Genomic DNA, 20,886 nt, shown 5'->3' on the forward strand with positions numbered 1-20,886 from the left:
GAACTTCTGCCTGTTGTGTAATTGATGTAGAAAGGACTGTGGCAGGCCAGAAAGGAGAAGCAGTAAGGTCTCTCTAGTACTCAGCAAAAATGCTCGTTGGTAATGATACCAAGACCTAACAGCAGGAGAGACAAAATATCAATCCCCTTGTTAGTGATTACACCTTACGATTGATCAAGACTGGTGGTCTCACTGAGACCAAGAAAAAACTTCTGCACAGACAGAGCCGTGACTGAGTTACAATCGAGGCATGCTGAGGAGGTGCCATTTCTGGGTGCTCTTCATGTGCTGGGGTAAGGAAGATGTTTCCACCAAACGTACGGGAGAAATAAACATTTCTTGATGATGCCAGCTATTTATTTTGGACACTCCACCTGTAATCTTTAAAAAAAAAAAATACACCAAGTTCTGGTACGCTCTGCATTTGTGTTCTCTGTTTTTGCTTGTCCAGGTTAGGTAATATTTTACAGTAATTTCAACATACCAAAAAACTACAGCATCATGATTTCCTCTCTGCTTAGATTTGGAAACCACCCCACAAGTGCAGAGGAGCAATAAAGTGTGAAATGCAGAAACAAATATAAATTAAGTTTGACCACCTCCATATCAGGTGTCAGATATATTTCTGTAAGCAGAGCTCTTAACGAAGCATGTTGTTGTTACAGCAGTCAAACAAAACACGGTAGGAGTACAAGTTACTGGTGCCTGCTCTTCTCCCTGCCCCTTGTGTTGAAGATACCACCCCCAGCAGCCAGTTGCCCAAACCACATTGTTTCAGCACCAAATCCACCTCTGCAGGCAGCTTCAGTCTAAAGACCAGCCCCAGCACTGGTTACACCCTCCTTTTCTCCAACTCAGCCACAGGGGTAAGGAGTTCCAGCAGCAAGGGCTGGCAGCATTGTAAGTTGTGCCATCAGAGCTCTGCAGCCCCTCTGACAGAGCTTTAAGACAACCCTTTTTTAACTCAAAGTGCAGGAAAGCAAGATAATGGAAAGCTAAAGCACAGGCATGTTTGAGGTTGCTCCTGAATGGAATAAAGGAAGCAGTTCTTGGAATAATGGACGCAATACTCAAAGTACCTTCTTTCACTAGATTTTAGTCAAACTGGGGTAAGTTTGGTTCCGAGTTACTGAATTGTTAACGCTAGCACAAACACTGCTAAATATATAACAATGCACTAAGATGATTAAGCCACTGAGTCCTTTACAGACACATCATAGCTTTTGTTTGCAAAAGCTTAAATAAGACACATTATTTAAACACTAGACTGATTTTCCCCTGTCTGTACATCACAGACAGCCTGCTCTGCCTTCTCCTAGTTAAATATGTTCACTGCCGAATAGAAAGAAGAGGTGTTACAGTGGCAGCTTCATAAAATAACAAATGTCGTATTAGTAGGATTCATAAGGCTGCTCCTTGCCGCAGCGGACGCACCTACCTGTGCGTTGTGTGGTTTGCTCTGTCAGTGCCAGTGAAAGTGAGAAACCTGGAGGATCACAGGTCCTGATCCTACCTGCTAAGTGCTTTTCTTTGTGGCAATACTCAACAGCTGCTTTTCATCTCCAATTTGGAGCTGATTCGCTCCTGAGCTAATCCTCTGCAGCACTGGGAGGATTTCCTTTTGCTCGCCTTTCCCTGTAAGAGGAGCAGCAGCGGTCTGAGAGGCCAGCAGTGCTGCCTGTTCTCACATATTTAACTGCTCACCGCCTCTGAGTGCAGAGCTGCTGCTTCCAGCAGCCAGTGAAGGCTCCCCGGTCCATTTGCGATAGCCATACCAGCAGTGCCAAAACTGCATTTAATGCGTCTTCTACATTGAAAACAGGAAGCGCGTTGCTCACTTGGCTGCCTACCTAACGTGAGGAAAAAGAGCTGTATGTACCCATGGGAGATGTTGATTCTCCTTGAATTATTGTCAGGCAACGCAGGAGCCGACAGTTTTGGTTTAGCACCAGAAATAATCCTTGTGCACCTAAAAAAGAGTCCTGAAAGGACAGCAGGTCAGTGAACACGCATGTATGTCCTCACAAAAAACCTGAAGTCTTTCAGAACAAGACTAGAAGCGTTGATGAAACTTACTGTAAGAGCCCCTGGACATCTTCCAGCATAATGAGATCACTGCCTGAAAAGTACTTCAGGAGCTTTACAGAGCTAAGGAAGGATTTACCCCTCTCTGCAGCTGGCTGTTCTGGAGAGCTGAAGGAGGGCAATTTGCTCAGTCCCAGTAAGGCGAGGGAACAGACTGCACATCTAGCTACCGCTTACGCACTGCAGCTTTCAGAGTCTGGCAGTGAAGGAACCTCATTCCGGGAGAATGCAACTGGTCTGAGCTGCCTCCCTGCTCAGCGAGGAGAGCAGTGAACCTTGTGTTTTAGTGTCTTGGCTGCACGCTCACCTAACAGCTAGAACTTTCTGGGAGTCCTTTAGCTGAATCTATTGCTGCCTGCCAAAGGATCTTTTACTGCTGATAAACGTGTCTTAAGTGCTTAATGTCTCCCTCTGGTTGTAAGATGAACCACAAATAGGTGCAACATCACTGAAAATGGAGCTCACACTTTCCCTCCAGCAGATCTTGCAAAATCTTATCTGTAGCACTTCATGAAAATGGGAGCTTCTTCAGGTGCTGAATTAGTCACCAAGGACGGCAGCTTCATGGCCCAGCATGGGGCAGATGCTCTGTGTCAGCAGCAAGGGGCTCTCCTCACCTCCTTGCCTGTCCGCAAGGCTGTGCAGAGCCAGCACAGGCTGTGGCTGTCACCGTGTCTGCTCCACGCGCTCTGGGATGCCAGCACGTTCCTCTTCTCTGTGGTCAGTGTCCCCCACTCACACAAACTTTTTGCAGGGCATTTAAACATCAGAAAACATGAGGGCACGAGCAGAAGCGGAACTGGGAGGGGTAAGTAGAAAGGGGGGCTGATAGCTCTGCCTGGGGAAGCTCCTGAAGCACACTATTTTCTCTGCTGGAAAAGTCTTGCGGGAGCAGGAGTAAATGCACTTGTAGGAGGTAGAAGTAAAGCTTCCAAGCCAAACACCAAACCACCTGCTATTTCAGCTACACGAGCGGTGGCCCCACGCTCTCAGCAATTCTGCTAAAAATACAGCCGAGACATTTGCAGCAGGAAGCACCTGACATCCCCTTCTCCCACTCCAGGGCTCACTCGCCCTTAGCTCTTCTTTTCATTCTTACCAGTCCTGGAGACGAGTGCTGTGGGCCTCTTCCCTTCTTGAAGCATAGTTTTCCAAACCAATTTTGAGGAACGAGGCTCTGTGGAGCTCTGTTTTCTCCCAGCAGGATCCTGCACACCATTCGGTGTCATTTCTGCACGTGCTCCCATCTCAGCCTGTCTCGCTCGATCACAAAGACAACGCACACATCATAGCAAACCATAATAAAACGCCAGATTTGCTTTGGAGGATTTTCAATTTTAATAAATAAGTGCTATGACAGAGCCAAATCTAGACATGAGGGCTCAAGAGACAAGGGTTATGTTTCAGAACTGATGTTCCTATGGCAAATCTGAAGGACCAGTGCAATTTCTGAGGCTGACGGCAGTGGATTGGACCTTCTCAGTTGTTGCAGTGCCTTTGTATCGTTATAAAACAGATAACGAAACACAAGGAGAACTGCCACAGACACTGGGAATTACGAGCTGTGAATAAGATGAGGATTTAATCCTCTTTAGTCCTTAGCTTTTGTGAACAGTTTGGTATCTCATTTAGCTCCAGAGAACCACTGCTGCCGTAAAAGCAACCTCTGCCTTGCCAGTTCCTCTCCTGTAGGAAACAGCTTCTGCAGGAGAGCAGAGGAACTAAATCAGAACATAATCCCCGCGTTCGAATGCCATCGTGCATGAGTCAGCCTGACAAATTAAGTAGTTGGCTGCATTACCGCTCAGCAATTTAAAGATTAATTTCATGCTTGACAGGAGAAAACATTGCACAGAGTAGCTGTCCTCCCTCCAGCAGACGTGCAGGGAAGTGAGACAGGATAACGAGCTCGTGGCGTGCCCAAGGGAGCCGCTGAAGGGGTCAGCCAGGCTTCACTGCCAGGCAGAGCGCTCCCTCCAACGCACATCTGCAGCTGGACTTCAAGCAGAGCCTTTCCTCCTCTCAGCAGCACCAGTTCCACACGATCTTGGGCACAATCTGGAGAAGATTTCACTGCGGAATCGAAGACTCCTCCTTCCCTATGTACATGCTGGCTGGGTGTGCCCTTACAGCTTGGCGAAGGGCTCCTTCAGACTTTACGCAGTTTACTAAAAAGAGGAAGGGGAAAACAGTGAGTTCACTGACTTTTAGTCCCCACTTTCACCTTCTTAGCCCTGCTGCCTGTTGCATTTCCTTCCCAGGCAGGGAAGCAGACCCCTGAAGCACTGCAGAACGTGTAGATCTGGGCAGCAGCCCCAGAGCAGAGAGCACAGCGGGGCCGGCAGCCCATTTCTGAACCCATCCTCCCTCAGTGGCAGACCCATTGTGGCTGGGCATGGGGATTGCATAGCACAGCTCTGCTAGCAAAATCTGTAATGGAGGCATTGTTATAATGGCAAAAAGTGCATTGTCAAGTTTAATTTGCTGACAGAGCCACCAGAAGTAATTTACACATGGTAGCTTTCTGCCAGGGTTTATGATTGGAGGTCTTCCCAGAAAATCTGCATCACCAGGACTCCTCAGGACAGCAATCCCTCCTTCCTCTGGCTTCCCAGCACTCCTTATCACATCTAGGGGTCTATTTGTGGTAGCCTGGTACTGCTGTGATTGTTGCTCTCCACAAAATCAGGAGGGGTCATTACAGTAGCTGTGCTAAAGGTTTTGGCCATCTCTCAGCCCTGTTTGTTCCTCTCCCATCTCCAGGTGAGGCGGGCACTGTCCCGTTACAAACAGCAGATGGAGCAGCCTGGTGTGCCCAGTGCTGTGTAGACGTTAGCAGAGCAAAAAGCAGGAGGTCTGCTGTGACTAATGCACAGATGTAATCCCTTCAGCCCTGAAATTTCTCCGTGGAAGAGGAATAAATGCAGAATTGCTTATAGAAGTTACCATTACAGCCCTTTCATTTATTTCAGGGATAACCTGGTTTGCTTCCTTCCCTGCAGATACTCAGCTGCCGTGGTGCCTGGCTATTCCGTAACCACCTTCCAAAAGGCAAACAAAGCGAGCTCTGCAGCCCTCTCTGAAGCAGCCCATTGCTACAGCACAATCTCAGTTCAGTCCAGCTCAAGCAAAAGGGAGGTGCTGAGCACGTTGCTCACGCTGGGGCTCGTGCAGGCAGCTGGCGTGGTGTTAAACCACAACACACAGGTGCTGTCCCCGTCCCGGCAGAGATGCTGGGCCGCGGGTCCCCACGCCAGGTGTGCAGCAGACCCAGCTGTATTTGCTGCTGGCCGCACCACGTGCGTGTGCTGTTGGGATGAGACCCGAGTGACACACGGCAAAGTCCTTGGCCAAAAAGCACAACCTGCCCTGGGCACAGCACCCCGCCAGCAGTGGTTGTGAGGGCAAATGCTGCTGAGGATGGGCTGCTGAGGTTCAAACAAATGCTGCAACACTAAGAGCAGGGCGTTTGGGTTTTGGATGGTGATGGCAAGCCTTAAATACTTTGCATGGTTTCAAAAAAATCCCATCTGGGGTCGGCCTGCCACTGGCACCTGCAGTCTGTGGGTGCCACTTGGCACAGGGACGATCCCACTGCGTCCTGCAGGTGCTCGGAGAGCAAAAACCCAGCGGGGAGCGATACTGGTCCCAGTACCTCTCCCAGCTGGGCTCCAGTCCCGAGCAGGGTGACCAGCACTGCACGCTGTAGAGACACCACAGGCTCATACATGAGCACGGTGATGGTTGTGGGTTTTTTAACCCTTTCCCAGCAACCCACATCCACTCCCTTGCCTTTTTGATCTCTGCTAATGGCTCAGCTGCCATTTACTGCAGACTCCCCACGAGGGCTGCGGGAGCCCATTTGGGGCCATAAAGCAGCCCCCGTTGTGGTGCTTGGTGTCTCTGGGGCTGGTTTTCTTCCGTACTGACACTGTATTTTGTCACCCACTCGCTCAGAGCTGCAGGAAGACTTCAGGGCGCTCTGCTCATGCTTTTGGCTTTTAATTGCCTCCAGAAACTCGGTATCAGCAGCTACTGGGTTGCTGCTGAGAGCAGAGCAGGGTGTGCAGCATCAGCCGGGGCTCCAGGGGACCCCTCGCTGTGCTCTGCCCCCGCACTGCACAAACCAGCAGGGTCTGGGGGTCCTGCCCACAGCACGCAGCCTGAAGCTGCTCAGAATTGGTTTCACAACCCAAACGCAATCCTCCCTCCCCTAAATATGTTCATCAAGTGTTTGCTCTCCTTACCTCTGCTTTGACAGCAGGGTGGGGTCCGACGCGGGGTTGGTGTTAACGTAGTCCGGCTCCTCGTCCTGGCTGTCTATGTACAGCGCTGCTAACGAAGAAGGAAAGCACCCATCATTAACTGGGATAATTTGGAAACACCCACCATATGCACTGCATTTTTGGCCAGCACGGTTAGCCCTCAGCATTGACACATTTTTGTAGCCAGTCTAAGAAACCTCACATCACAGCGTCAGGGTTTCAGAGGGGCTTCGAGATGGGCACAGCCATGGTGGCCTTGCAAGCACTGGGAACGCCCCGTCCCACTGCAGCCACATCCAAATGTAAAACTGCCACGTGTACACAGCAGTTTGTGCGCTTAGATGTTCATCATGGATGAAAAAACATCCCAAAATGAGTGTGGTGTAGCACAGCAGGCATCCCACCCACGAGCCCAGTCCGTAGGCAGCTGCTGAGGACATACCCGCACTTTGCTCGATTTTCCAGGCGTGTATCGCCGTGCTGTTCTCATAGTCATCCACGTCATCTGTGAGCAAGCAGAGTTCGGACAGGACGATGCTGAACAGTGAGCAGGCTAAAAGCAGACCCTGGAAACCCCCTCCCAGTGCCACCACAGGCTGGTGACACTGCCTCAGCCACCTCCCAGCCCTGGTTCCTACAGGCACGGACGGGCTTGGGGCAGCCCCACGCTCCTGCCTCCCCTCATCGCTCCAAACAGCGGCGTGGGCAGCGCCAAAGGAAAGTGAAACATCTTCATTTTGTGATTGTGACAGCCCAGGACAGAAGCCCAAAGCCCCTGTGGTCCAGCGCCTTATGCTGGCAGTGATGAGCAACCCGAGCTGGGGACTAAACCGCGATGAATCTCGGCACGAAGCGCTGCACGTACCCAGCCCAGAGCTACACGTGTCCCCAATGAAGACATTCTGGTAGGAATGGGAGTCCTCCTCTTTGGCTGGCAGAGAGAAGAAAGGGAGAAAAAGGGTGTAGGGAAGCAGGAGCAGTGCGGGAAGGGCACAGCCCCCACTGGGCTTTGTGCTTTGCTGTCAGCTGCCTGCAGGAGAGGGCTGTTGGCCACAAAACCTGCCATAGACTAAAAAGCGTCAGTTTTGGGGACAGCCTGTGCAGGTCAGCTCTCTGGATGTGCCTGTGGGCAGCTGAGCCACACAAGGGTTGTTTTGTTTTGTTTTGTTTTGTTTTGTTTTGTTTTGTTTTGGAATAAGGTACTTTTTTTGGTAAATAATATTTTTTTCTGTCTTTTTTCTTTTTTTTTTTTTCTCTTCCCCTCAATCTCTTTAAATAAAAAATAGGATTTGCGTTCTGAAGTTCATTTCAGGTAACAGACTGATGCCCAAGCCAGCGCCGTGAAACACTGAGTGCCCAGGGAGGCAAGAATGTCTCACGGATGCAATATTTGCCTGGAAAAGGTGCCTTTGAATGGAGCAGTGTGTTTTGCCCCACCTTCACTCCCTGTCCCCATAAGCCAAGCACACAAAACATTCGAAGCCCTCCTTTTGGTGCAAGGCATGCCCTGGACTGTGCCTGCCTCAGGCCAAATGGTGATGGGGCAGCAAAGTGGAGAGGGGCAGCGCTGTGGGCTCCCTGCAACCACGGGGCAGCCAGCACGCCATGCTGGAGGCTGTGGTGGTGCTCGCATAGAGACCTTACCTTTGGGTGAGGTGAAGCACTTGGCCTGCTCATAGAAATCCACAGCGATGGGCTCCCTGCAAGAAGGAAACCTCGCTCAGCTGCTGCTGCTCAGGGAGGCCCGTGGCTCTCCGAGCAGTGGTGAGCAACTGCGGTCACTTACACGTAGGCAGCATCCTCACACAGGTAGTCCTCTGCAAGCACAAGGGATTTCCTGTTAGCACACTGGTTGCATAAACTCAAAACCCCAACATTTTCCAAGCCTGGCTATAGCAGATGGCCCTGGCGGACAGCAAGCCCCAAAACCCACTGAGGCAGCACCGAGCAGGGCCAGGAGCCCTGAGCAGAGCAGGACGGACCCCACGAGGTGAGGGGAAATCAGGGACATAGCCCCCATTTTGGGAGAGCAGAGCATAGCCCCACACGACCATAATCCGTGTAGGGCTGATGCCAGCTCCAGGAAGGAGCCCTCCTTTCAGCTGTTAATTAGATCATGTGCAGCTTAACAGCAGCGAACCAGAGCCACAGCGTGCTGCTTCCCACCTGCCTGCCAGGGCTGCCTCTCACCTGATGCCCACTGTGAGCCACCCCAAGCCCCCGAAGCCACCCACGTGGCACGTACCTGTCAGGAAGTTCTGGTACCGGGGCTCGGTCCTGCTATCTGGGATAAAACACAGGGAGATGTTATGGGGGGACACAGGCAGGGGATACCCAGCACTGGCTGCCTTCGCAGCGCACAGACAGCACAGACACAGCGGGAACAGCTGGGGGCAGATTTTGGATTATCCAGCCCCACGGCTCTTAGCAGAACCAGCAAGACATAGCAAATCAGCCTGGATTTACCCTCGGATCCAGTTCTTATTGAGAGTCCCCGTGTAGACACAAAGGGAGCTCCCTGCTATGTAAACAAGCACAGATTCACTACATCCCCACCCAGGAATTCTGTGGCTGGTCTGTCCCTACTGCCATGTGGGCACGGAGCCCACCGAGCAGGCAGGCGTCCTGGCGGAGATACTCACCAATGCCAAAGGGACGGGAGGCACCGAGCTCCTCGTGGGCTTTCCTGAAAGACAGCGAGCACTGCGTGAGCCTGCAGGTGCCACTGGGCTAATGCGTTGTTTGTAGCTGGGGTTTGCAGGAGAAGGGAGCTAAATCCTCAGCTCTGAGCAAACCGCAGGAAAACCTCTGTCCGTGAAACCCCCTTGTCTGTTTGCAACAGGAAATGCATCGAGCTGGCGGGTTTGGGGTGAAACCCCAAGGTGGGGATGACCACGCCTGGGTAGTGCAGCAATTGCTGCCCTGCTTCCTGGGGTGCTGGTGGTGGGCAGGAGGGGATCTCTCATGTCAAACTGCTTCTAAGCAAAGAACAGCAGGTTCTTTTTTGTGGTGTACCTGTTACAGACTACCACAGCCCGTTTCCTTGGGTTTTACTTCAATACTACGAGTAAGATGTAGGTGGGCTGAAGAAAATCCAGAAAAAGACTAAACCCACAACTGACCAGCAAGCACAGCCCAAGCCTCACTTACAAGGCACGGCATCCAGTCCCAAACCCTTGGCATTCTCATATGTTGGGTAAACTTCATCCAAGCTTGCCTCTACAGCTAGGTTATGCCTTGTTGTGTGTTTTTTTTGTTACCTACCTTGTTATTGTGAAGTTTTCAGGTTCCTTAATCTGGTCTAGCCTTCGCGTTACAGCTAGCACCAAGAACGAAACGAGATGTTAATGGCAACGGCAGCAGATATTACAGCACGAGCACAGAGCATCCAACGCAGTGAACTCCCCAGTATTAGCAAGCGTTTCTCTAACGTGTCCTGAAACAGCTTCCAAATTGTTCCTCAAGAGCACACCAAGGCCCAAATGGGAAGCAAGTAGAGAGAAACGCGCTGCCTGTGCAGGCAGCAGAGCTAGCAAACACATCAGAGGAAGCCACAATCCTAATCGCTGCCTTATTTCCTATTCTCCCCCAAACACGCTCAATTTGGGGGCCTGTTGTGTGCTCAGCACCCTTTCTGCCCAGCTGAGCTGCACTGACGGGCCCCCAGCTTTGGCTGGGATGGTGCGGACATTCGCTGGGGCCTGGTGGGACAGGGCTGGGCAGGGCTGGTGACATTTTCTGCAGCCCTGCCAGCGGCTCGGTCAGGGTAGGAACCAAAAGGTCAGCACGCAACCAGCCCCACCGCAGGAAGCAGCGAGAGGGCGATGACGGATGAGTCACTGCTATCGCTTGGGGCTCCCCCACAGCGCCAGCAGCGTGCTGTCAGGGGCCCAAACCTCCTGCGCTTCCATGGTTTTAGTGATCTGTTCTCAATGGAAATGGAGGTTTTTGTCAGAGTTTGGAATCCACATGCCCAGAAGCGCCTGAGGAGGCTTCCACACTGCCAGCTTTGTGGTCACCTTCTTATTTTCACACAGCCTCGCCCCGTGCCCGCAGAGCCCCCACCCTGAGCCCCTGCAAGGGCTGTACTCACTGGAGTGGGACCGAATCACCTCAAAGCTCTGCTGGCTTCCGAGCCTGGAAAAGACAGAGACACCACGTCAGCTGAACCGTGGGGTGCACGACACGGAAAATAGACCCGGTGCTGCAGACCACACAGACCTGAGGTGGCCCTGAGGCCATTCTTTCCCTCCGCCTCCCTTGGGGCCTCCTCTGTGTGGGCCTCCGCAGCAGAGATGTGCTTGAGGCCCGTGGGCAGCGCAGCCAACACCAGCCAAGGGAAAGACCCAGGGGGTGAGGAAGATGTCGCTGGGGACATCATGAGCCCGAAATCCAGGCACAAATCCAACTGAATCCAGGCACAAATTCCAACAAGCCAGGACAACAGCACAGGCTCGTGGTGGGACAGAGCCATCAGTGGCTCATGCGTTGCTCCGTGAAGGGCACAAAGCCCCGCTGCCGGGCAGCCTGGCCTCTGGCAGAGCCCCTTCACACCACGCTCACTCCTTTATCAAAGGTTAAAAAAGTGTTGGCTTTTTTTTTTTTTTTTTTTTTTTTAATATCATTTAGCTGTGGTTTGTCTGTTAGCGAAGGAAATAAGGGGGTGTGCGCGTGCATGGTCGTGTTTCCTTCGCTGTTCGAGCTGCAGCTGTGGGGGCTGGCTCTGGCATGCGTCCCCACCAGCACTGGGCAGAGCTTTGCCTGTGGAGCCATGTGTCTCTCCCTGTCCCATCCATGACGGGACAAGGCAGAGATGTGCCCTTCCTATTTTTCCAGACATTTTTCCACTGGGTTACTGACTAACGGGCCTCGTGGGCACAGCTTCATTTCGGGTTGCTTCTTGTGACGGCATTCCCCCTTTACAGGGGCACGCTGCCTTGTGCACTGCTGGCAGCAGAGCTGGGGTACAGATATATAGAAGGTACAGAACATGTTCATAAATATAGTTAAATAATAAATATATATATGTATGTATTATTTCATGTGAGGTCCAGATATCGGAGGAGCACTGCCCACCTGGTGGATGTGCAGGGCATGCAGTGGGGCTGGGTCTGGCCAGGGTCTCCCAAGCAGTTTTGGGAAGAAACATTATGGCAAAAGGCAACTTACTGATTCGTCTGCTTGCTCTGCTTCTTTTCTCGCTTTGTACCTGAAAGAAAAGAAAGAAAGCTCTTACAAAAGGGTGACGCAGGCCTTCAAGATCAGAAAGGGAAGGACTGCTGAAATGCATTCAGGAAACTCTTTGTGGGGACCCTAGCCCCATCCTGCAGCCTCCCAAGCTGCTGGCACCCACCACCCCCCCATGCTGAGGGGACACCCCAGAAGTAAAGCACCCTCCCAGCCAGCCCCGGGGTCCCCGTGCCCACGGCAGCACCTTACCGGAGAGCTGGCACCTGACGCAGGCGCTGACGGCCGCCCCGAGCAGCATCAGCGCGGCAGCCGCCCACAGCAGCTCCAGCTGCGCCATGGCTCCGCAGTGTCCAGCCTGCAACACAGCCCCGAGAGCGACCCGTGAGCCCCCATAATGCCGGACCTCTCTGCTCTGCTTCTGGCAGAACCGCTGCCAGCGATGCACCTGCTCGTCCCCTCCTTTCCACACCCGGTGACTCCACGAGCCACAGCCACACACTTATTCAATAATCACCACGATACGGCTTCAGTTTCTCCCTTTGAAACACAAACCTACACGTATCACAGAAAGCAGCCTGCTGGGACTGGGACTGATCACTTTGCCCATTCCTGTTCCCCAGGGCCAGATTTTCTTTACCTACAGATTTTTTTCCCCCCTAAATCTTCCTCTTTAGCCCCTAGTGCTGGACACATTACACCTCGCTGGAGGCCAGAAACTTGCTGCGCTGCCAGGTGGGAAGTTTCCCTGCTGCCTAACCTGAATCTCCCATATCACAGTTCAAGTCTGGATGGTGTTGTTATGGCTGGATAGGGAAGGGGAAAAAATACGTCTATATTTCTTATAGAAAGCAACAGATGGATTTCACCCTGCTCAGGACCTTCTTCTTCCACTTGCGTAAAGGAGTAAATGCCATTTCTTTCCCCAAACTGCTAGTCACAGTGACCCCCGACTCACACAAATGAAACCCCAAAGTGGCTCGCACAAAAGAAAACCCAAAGGCCTCCCCATGCAGCGGCCACGCATCTCTTGGTATTGCACAGACGTCCTCCCGTGCACACCAGCCTTGGCTGAGGACACTGGTGGGAGGTTTGCAATCCGGCGGTGGGAGCCCCAGTCCTGTACCAGCAGCCTAATGACCAGGGCATGGTGTGAGTTGTGGTGGTGCTGATTATTATTATTATTATTATTATTATTATTATTATTATTATTATTATTATTATTAAAGGCAGTTTTGGGGGTGTTTTTCTCTCTCTCTTTCTCTCTCTCTCTCTTTTTTTTTTTTTTTTTTTTTTTTTTTTTAAGGTAAGGCAAAGCTGAAAGAGCCCAACAGCACTGACCTAGTTCGTGCCTTTGTAGGGCAGGTCACCATCTCCCTTCTAGCAGTGGTTTTACTTCTACAGCGGTCAGTAACGTAACAAAACTGGCCACTTCCCGAACCTCTCTCTCTCTGGGAACTAGGACTGCTCGCAGGGGCTGCTGAACGGGCACCGCACAGGCTTCCGCTCAGTGTCCCCGCCAGCACTGATGACAAGCACGGCCCCAGCCTGGAGGTTATTATTTGCATTCAGCAAAAGCACAAGTTGATGAAAATCCATTCTTTTTGTTACAGAACCTCCTCTCGTAAGGCATGAAATATCTCCTTGGTGCTGTACTGGAAATGCATTGTGAACCTGCAGGGCTTGCTGCCCAGGGAGTTCACAGGGGGTCCAACAATTCCACGTTTTGCTGAAAGTATTTACTTAAGCACTTGGGTCAAGCAGTTTTAATTCCCCAAATAAACCATATGCCTTCAAAAAAAGTAATTTTTTTTTTAAAAAAAAAAAAGACCAAATGAGAGCAGGACTTCTGGGGTCCTGCCCAGGTGGGGAGCTCAGATGGAGTGGGCACCGCTCCTCTCCTCAGCTGCCCAGCACCTTGGTGCCGAGGCAAGAAATCACACGTCTGTGCTGGAAAGGAGCTGATAGGAGAGGGTGATGAACACGTTTATGACAAGCAGAAGGTTGGAGGCACTTACTCACTGCTGGCGGGTTATAAATAAGTTATCTGGAAGGCTGAACGTGCTTTCCCCGCTGTCTGCCTTGGGGAAATGGGCGAGGAGAATAAATAGGCTTGAGCCAGTGTGGTCTGTGACGAGGCCTGAGCATAAGAGAAAGATGCAGAGTGAAGGGCCTGCTGAGCGGGCTTGCTTTCAATGAGCTAAACTCAAGCATGTAGAAAAAACCTTCTGAAGAGATTCAGATCTTCAGAAGTAAAATTCAGAGAGGGAAGGTATGGCCCGTTCTGTGTATACACACATCCCTTTTCTTTTTGTGCGTTTATCTCCTTTTTAGCACTGGCAGAAGTTTTTCCTCACAGGAAGAAGCTGGTGCCGGTGGCACCTCCCACAGCAGGCAATGCCCACGGCCCTGAGAGCAGCACCCAGAATAAATAAATGAATGAATGTGGGCAATGAATTGCAGCACCCAGAGAAAATAAATGAACTGTGGCCAGAGCTAAAATCCCTGCAGCACGCCCGTCTGAACAGGGTATCTCTTCTCATGTCCTTGGCTATGTCTAGCAATGAAACATGCTTTTTTAAATTTAATTTTATTTTTTAATGGGAAGAAGAAAATGACTTGCAAAAAGTCCTGCAGTGTGTACAGTAAGTTGTCTCACCTGGGCTGCTGGGGCAGGAGGTTTCTAGCCCTACCCGGAGGGTTTCTTTCACCCAGCAGTGAGAGTTACAAGATGGTCCCCAAAAATGGGGCCACCATCGCCAGCCCCGGGAGGAGAGCTGGTTTCTGCAGGGAGGGCTGGAAGGCTGCTGTTTTTACATCTGCTGAAGTCCCACAGGCATTCACTGTCAGCCTGTCTGGGACAGAAACACCCAAGTGCGAAATGTTATTTAACTTTAAAAGACAACACCGGTGTGACCATGAGAGGGTATAAGCTGAACGTGCACAGTCTAGATATAAAATCCCTGATTGCCAGAGGGATGGAAAGTCTGGGGCAGCTTTCCTGGAGCAGCATGAGGGGTGAGAAGCTTACTTAATTACCCTTTAAGAGTACTTAAACTTTTTGCCAAAAATGCAGAAGAGCGAGGAGCGCGTTGATGTGGTACAGTTCAAGTGATTTTTTTATCCTTTCAGATCATTTCTGATGAAATCATTTTTGGCTCTTTGCAGATACCAAGCCCACCCTGTAAGTTTTCATTGCAAGATAAAGACTGAAAATGCTGCTTTAGGTCATAAACTAAACCTATCTGTTAAAATGCCCCAAAAAGCAAATATCAAACAGCCTTCCCTCCCCTCCTGAAAGTTAGTTTCATGGTCTTAATAAATTAAGACTAATTCAGACTGATTGGATGAGTCACTGGCACGAACTATAAAGCGGAGAGATTATTTAAAAACTCGCTGTGTGAAACGTGGAACATGGACTTATCGAACAGATGCAATATTCAGCTTGACCCAGTGGCTCTAACATTTCTAAGAAAAGAAACGCAACTTTCTGTTTGTCTACGTTGCACAGATTGCCGCAGAAAGTCCCATCCACTTAGAAATTGAAGTCTCAGACCAAAGGAAGATCTTGTGGTTGGAACCACTTCAATGACCAGTGCTGAGCCTTCAGGCAAGCTCCTTCCAGAGGTCTGCATGCCCCATTTTCTACCTGATTTGATGCCAGTGTCATTTTTTCTTGAGAAAACTGCTGTGGTATAGATAGGATCTGTTTTTGTACAGCTATTCAAGTAGAGCATGCTTTATTTTATGCCAGGAGAGCGGGAGGCACACCTCGGTAGGACACAGGACAAGAGGGACAACTGAATTGATAAATGAACTCTCGCATAGACGAGCACTTTACAAAATGCTTTTAAAAGCCTCATCTGGAAAATACAGCACAAAATCCTAATCACATGCATGCACGTCAGCATAAGGACGAATTCCATGGAAATATCTTGTAACTGTCCCTAATTTTCCATGGTTTGGGCAGCATTGAGCCATGCAACGCCCTTCCCTGCAGAGTCTGGGGGGATGCAGGATAGGCACCAAAGATACAGGGAATTTGTGTGCCTGGAAGTAAGTACCCCTACGTAACAAGCACTCCTATTTACCCCTGATTAATGAACATGAGCTGATATCAGACAGGATTATCCCACAATTATCCCCAGTTTTCCTAATGAGTCTACCTCACAGCCCCCATTACGCTGAACATTGATCACAAGAGAAAACTGATGCAAGGACAAAGATCTATTTTCTGTCTGAGGTTAGTTATTTCAAGCACTAATATAGAGTAAGATAAACACATTCATAAGGTGCCAGTAAGCCCTAAAACATGGAAAATCCAAAAACTGTAGTGAAAATCAGCTGTTTTATGGGATTAGGCTTTGGAGGGGAAGACGTGGTGGGGTGCAGCGGTCCCAGAAGCGGGAGCCCAAAGCAGGACTGGACACATCCGTGGGGATGGCAGCTCAGCACGGCCTGCTCGTGCTATGGGGACCCCAAAATGCCCAGAAAATTTTAGTAGAAACAAATGCGGAAGGAACACAGTTTAAAAAAGCTACCCTGACATCAGCAGAGGGGAACAGGAGATGTAAAAAATAATGGCGTAAAACAGGCAAACCAGATTGCACGTGGTGGGCTCTCATCTCGAGGGGTCTAAATGCTGCGGAAGGGTTTTATTTGGCACTTTTCCTACCTCGGAGCTCATCAGATGGTGGTCATGAGCAGCAGCGGGGAGTAACACGGCGTGTTTCAGAGGGATCTGGCAGGGGCGACCCCAAACCTTCGCTAAAACACTCACCGAGCTCCAGCCCAGGATCCGTGAGCTCACCGCGCTGTCAGGACCACCTGCAGGTCCCCAAAGCCTGGGTGCCACCCGCCCGTCCCAGCTCACCTGCAGCCTCAGCTGGCCGTCCCCATCCGTCCCAGCTCCTCACGCACCTCCGAGTGCCGGTTCCTCCGAGGAGAGGATCGTTAGCCAGCTGCTGGTTTCCTGTCACCATCTGAATCATTAACCCCAACATCCGCCGCCGGCCGCCGGTCAGCCCCTCTCCGGCTCACGGGAGCCCCACGGGCGGTGCTCACACAGAGCCACCTCTCGCAGAAGCCGTTCAGATCCTCAGGGGGAGAGGAAGAGGCTCGGGTGAGAGCCACGCACGCTGACAGAGCCCTCGAGCTCCAGGTTCGGCTGATGCCCCTCCAACGTTCAATGCCCGCAGTCATTTCCCCTCTAGCAAAGAGCCTCGGGATAATCATCGCTGCGCTGAGCGTTACTTGCAGCAGGCGCTGCCTGACAAAGCTTGGAAGAGGCGAGATAAGTTGGAAGCCTTCTCTCAGGTTTTACAGACAGGATGACAGCCTTGGAAGGGCAGCACAGAGCCGGAGGGCGCTGCTGCTAGCGGCCAGACTGGCAGCCCCACCGAGATCCGTTCTGCCCGGCAGTAAGAACAAAACCTTGTCTCGTGCTCCAGCAGCGGCAGCGTGCAGATGGCAAGCACAAACGCACTGTACTGATAAAAGAAACAGTAAAACAACCCCAAAACAGTAGCTCATGATTTTCTTTTGCACTTGAAAAGACTGAGGAGGGGTTATGAATAAGGGCTCGGGGATAACTGCTGGCCTGAAGCCCCGACACGGTGCAGGGACACGAATCCTGCTCTAAGAATAGGACGTGCACGCGGCAGCCCCACGTATTTATAGCTGGCAGAGTGCAACAGCCAGCCCGGCACACGTTTTACAACTGCAAACAAAACATCTCACGCCACCTCTCACCAGGGCACTACATACATACGGTCATGCAAATCGTTCAGCCAAGGGAAATTTTGTTGTATTTAAATGAGCTGGGGTGCCCTCGAGATGCTGTAGCCAGTGAGCTGCAACCTTCCCTCTCCCTCTCTCCCCCAGAAAGGAACTCTTCTATCACGAAAATGATAAAATAATCATCTGCTCACAGCGTCCGCAACTCCGGGATGGGAACTTTGCTATCAGGCTGTCAGAGGAAACATTGCTCTGCCAAGACAGTTAACCACTCTCTGCGCCTATGCGCTCATATTTAGATTTTATCTACTCCGATTCTAACCAGAGGTGCAAAAATAAAGGGCTCCCGTGTGAAATCCAGGCATGGATCAAAAAACTCAGCGCGTGGGGGCTGAAACAGAGGCCAGAAGAGCGAGAGCCAGCTGTGAATGGCTTGTAGGGCGTACGTGTGGCTCTGTGCACGGGATGCGAACTGCACCACCTCCCACTGCTGGTCCAGCTGCTACAAAACGGGCTTTTCTGGCAGAGCTCACAGCTATGAAGTAGTTTATTACGTGTTTTCTAGCAGCATTTATCTATTTAAACATAAGCAGCTGACAGAAGCTTTAAAAAAATGTTGCTTAGAGCAAAACCGTTGCTCTGACTACGCTGGGGACAATTACAGTTCTCCTTTTTCATATCAGAAGAAGTTTATTATTTTATTAGGAACAACCAGTGCTAAAAAGAGACCCTTTACTTGCCCGCAGCCTCTCTGATCCGCCCCACAGCTTCAGAGATGACTCAGTGCCTCCGCAGGGACCTTACCAAGGCTGGCATGGGCTGGAGCAAAGGCACCTTGTGCTGGGCGCCCATCGTCCCGGCTGCCCAGCCCCTACAGGGCAGGTAAAAGCCACTGCTGTGCCTGAGGAGCGGCACGGTTAGCGAGGATGATTGCCCATACGAGGCAGTGGGATCACCTCGAGTATGTTGCAGCAGCCCTTGGGTCGAGCGACGCCCTTCGAGGACATCAGTCCTTCCACAAGGCTGATCGTGCCCTTTTCTCGCCTTACTCAGCAAGGCAGATGGCCACACGGAAGCTGCTTCCCATCCATCTTTATGTTTTTTAGATATATATTTTATATTTCTCACAAGAAGTGTTCAGTGTCAGAGCCCTCGCTCCATGCAGCCACCAACACAGCCACAAGTTCTGCTCCCAAACATCAAACTCTGCTCGTGTTGGTATCAGGCCCCACGCAGTCCCTGACACTTCCATAATCCCCGTGGCACATCCATACCCGCTTCTAGAAACCATTTCTGGCCTGGTAAAAGGCCAAAGAAGGGCGCATCACGCTTTTATCTGCTGCAATAAACGATGGGAAACACATTACAATTCCATCTTTGTCCTTTCAAAGCTGACCCATTTCAGTTCCTGTCTTTCCCCTGTGAGCAAATTTACCTTCAGTCCATTTTACCAATGAACCCAACTCTATTTTTTTTTCCCCCTCCTTCTGCTACCCAGCTAACCAGCTGCAGAAAGATCTCTTGGGGCCCAGACAGGCCGTGGGAAGGCAGCTTCTGTCCCCAGCTTACCTGCTGAATGCCCTGGGGGCCAGGTGACATCCTCTGGTAAAGGTGGGGTCTGATCACCAGCTGCATTTGCTGGAGCTAACAGCTAATGCTGGTCAGAGAAACTGTGATTAGAAAAAAAAAATCATTATCTAAACCTGGCCTTCTGCAGAGACATGCTTAAAGTTCTGAGGAAAGCTTTGCAAGCTCCAACAGGATCTTTCTCCTGGAGCTTGTAAATTTTGCAAGTGAATTACCAGTGACACTGTGAGAGACCTGCACACAGATCAAACCTCCCTGCAAGCTCTGGGACCAGAGCAAGCACATCTCACCCCGACCACAAGCTACTTGAGTTTTTGCCAAGTTTTCATGGCAGCTTTAACAAAAAATCACGTCTTGGAGGAAATTTTCTGACTTGCTAATGGAGCGCACACGTTTTTGTGAAGCCCAAGAACCGTCTTTCCTCTAAGCTACAGTTTGAGCACTTCCCCAGCTAAAGGGGAAGTGGCACCTCCCACCCTGCCCCAGCTGCACGCCCCACTGCAAATTGATCTCACCAAGCCGAAACTGAAAGCAGCTCTGTTACAGCCGAAGATACGAGCTGCTACCACCCAGTGGAAAGAAAGCTCACAGCTAGGGTTTCCAGGTGCTTTACGCATTTTGGCCAAGTAAGACTTGAAAGGGCTAATTCTGTGCCTCCCTGTGGTGCTGTAAAGCTTCTTCCCGTTCTTATCCTGCTCGGTTCATCCTTGCTGACAAAATAATTCTTATATTTGAACACAAAAACCTAGAAGGTTTGAATGCTTTTATTTAATTTTTTACAGCAATATAAATTTTACAGATTCGTTACAGTACAGATTTTGCCGGGGTTCATAGAGGTACTTGGTGATTTTTTTGGTTTATTTAAAGGAAAGAGGCGGGTCTTGGGAGCACGGTGACATGAACAAAACAATCTCATAGTAGGAAGCAAATCCCTGCCGTGCTGAACACTAACCTGGCTGCGACCTACCGGGCAGAAAGGTGGCAACCAGCAGTGTTCCCAGCAACGACACCAACCCTGGGATACTCTAAGAGCTTTGCACAAGAATTTGTGAGCTTACAGGTAAGCAGGTTGTTTCTGTAACAGCGCTGAAGATCCTTAAAGCCCTTGGACAGCCTTTTCTGCAAAAGGGACAGAAATGAGGGAAGCCGGTGTTAAAATTAGCCTGCCGCTGGGCAGGCAGTGCCATGTAACAGTTATTGCAGCTGTGGAAAAGGAAACCGTAAAATACTTCAGATTTAATAACCCGAGCAGCTACAGTAACGTGAGGAACGTGATCTCAGCCCTAGTAGCAGCACCGTATGCACAGCGTAACAGTGTGCTACCAGAACCCCACCTGCCAGCCCTCCTGTCCAGATAAGTGGGGGAGGAACCAGCAAAGCTCCTGCACAGCCCCTAACGAGCAGAAAGGTGCACGCTGCAGACACACAGCTTTGCGAGGACATTTCCCAGTTAGCCCAGGACATGCAATGACATCAGGATAGTGCTGTTACTAACGTGCACCAGGCCTGGCAGTCGAGTGTCTGGCACCGAAGGATTAAATCAGTTCAGAAAGCGGAGTCCAAGAATATGATCACACGTTTTTAAATGCCCCTGATTGACTTAATACTGCCATACCGAGTGGTATCGCAAGTAACAGAATAAACTGCAGACTGTATAAATGTGCTATGTATGTACACACTAAAAAACAGCCCTCTGCTGCTTCATATGTACTCGATTCCTTAAAAGCCTGTACTGGGATAAGTGACACATAAGAGGAGGGATTCAGCTGCCAGACGAGAAATATTCCAGTCAGCTGGAAATCAAATTCCCTTTCAGCCACAGAAACTCCCCTTTCTAAAACTTTAAGACGAGCGTCACCTATAAAATGGAATCCCAAAAATCCAGTCCAGAAAAAATACCCCCAAAGTAACTGATGCGGTGCTAGAATATGCCAGGAGATGTACACTGACCGCCTCGCTCCTCCAGAGCCTCTGGGCTCCTCCGGTAGTGAAACCCAGAAACCCTCAGAATGCAGAACATCAGCTT

General features: G+C 50.6%; 1 protein-coding gene across 7 annotated transcripts; it reads right to left on the bottom strand.

The window, feature by feature from the left end:
- Positions 1-3,399: 3,399 nt before the first annotated feature.
- Positions 3,400-19,268, bottom strand: LAT2 (linker for activation of T cells family member 2). 7 transcript variants are annotated; one of them, XM_084493004.1, is made up of 15 exons: positions 19,076-19,268; positions 18,843-18,943; positions 16,411-18,612; positions 11,790-11,895; positions 11,520-11,559; positions 10,444-10,487; positions 9,615-9,669; positions 8,993-9,036; positions 8,596-8,634; positions 8,137-8,167; positions 7,995-8,050; positions 7,216-7,281; positions 6,793-6,855; positions 6,333-6,420; positions 3,400-4,253 (listed from the first exon to the last, which is right to left on the bottom strand). In XM_084493004.1, the coding sequence occupies exons 4-15, from the start codon at positions 11,875-11,877 to the stop codon at positions 4,235-4,237; spliced, it is 633 nt and encodes a 210-aa protein (XP_084349130.1). In that variant the 5' UTR covers positions 11,878-11,895; positions 16,411-18,612; positions 18,843-18,943; positions 19,076-19,268; the 3' UTR covers positions 3,400-4,234. The 7 variants fall into 7 exon arrangements, 5 of the variants coding, with proteins under 5 accessions (XP_084349130.1, XP_084349131.1, XP_084349132.1 ...); XM_084493005.1 differs by adding an exon at positions 13,556-13,677 and having other exon boundaries at positions 16,411-19,268; XM_084493006.1 differs by having other exon boundaries at positions 16,458-19,268.
- Between the last annotated feature and the right edge of the window lie 1,618 nt (positions 19,269-20,886).

This window comes from Aythya ferina, assembly GCF_964211825.1.
Source record: "Aythya ferina genome assembly, chromosome: 19".
NCBI lineage: Eukaryota > Metazoa > Chordata > Aves > Anseriformes > Anatidae > Aythya > Aythya ferina.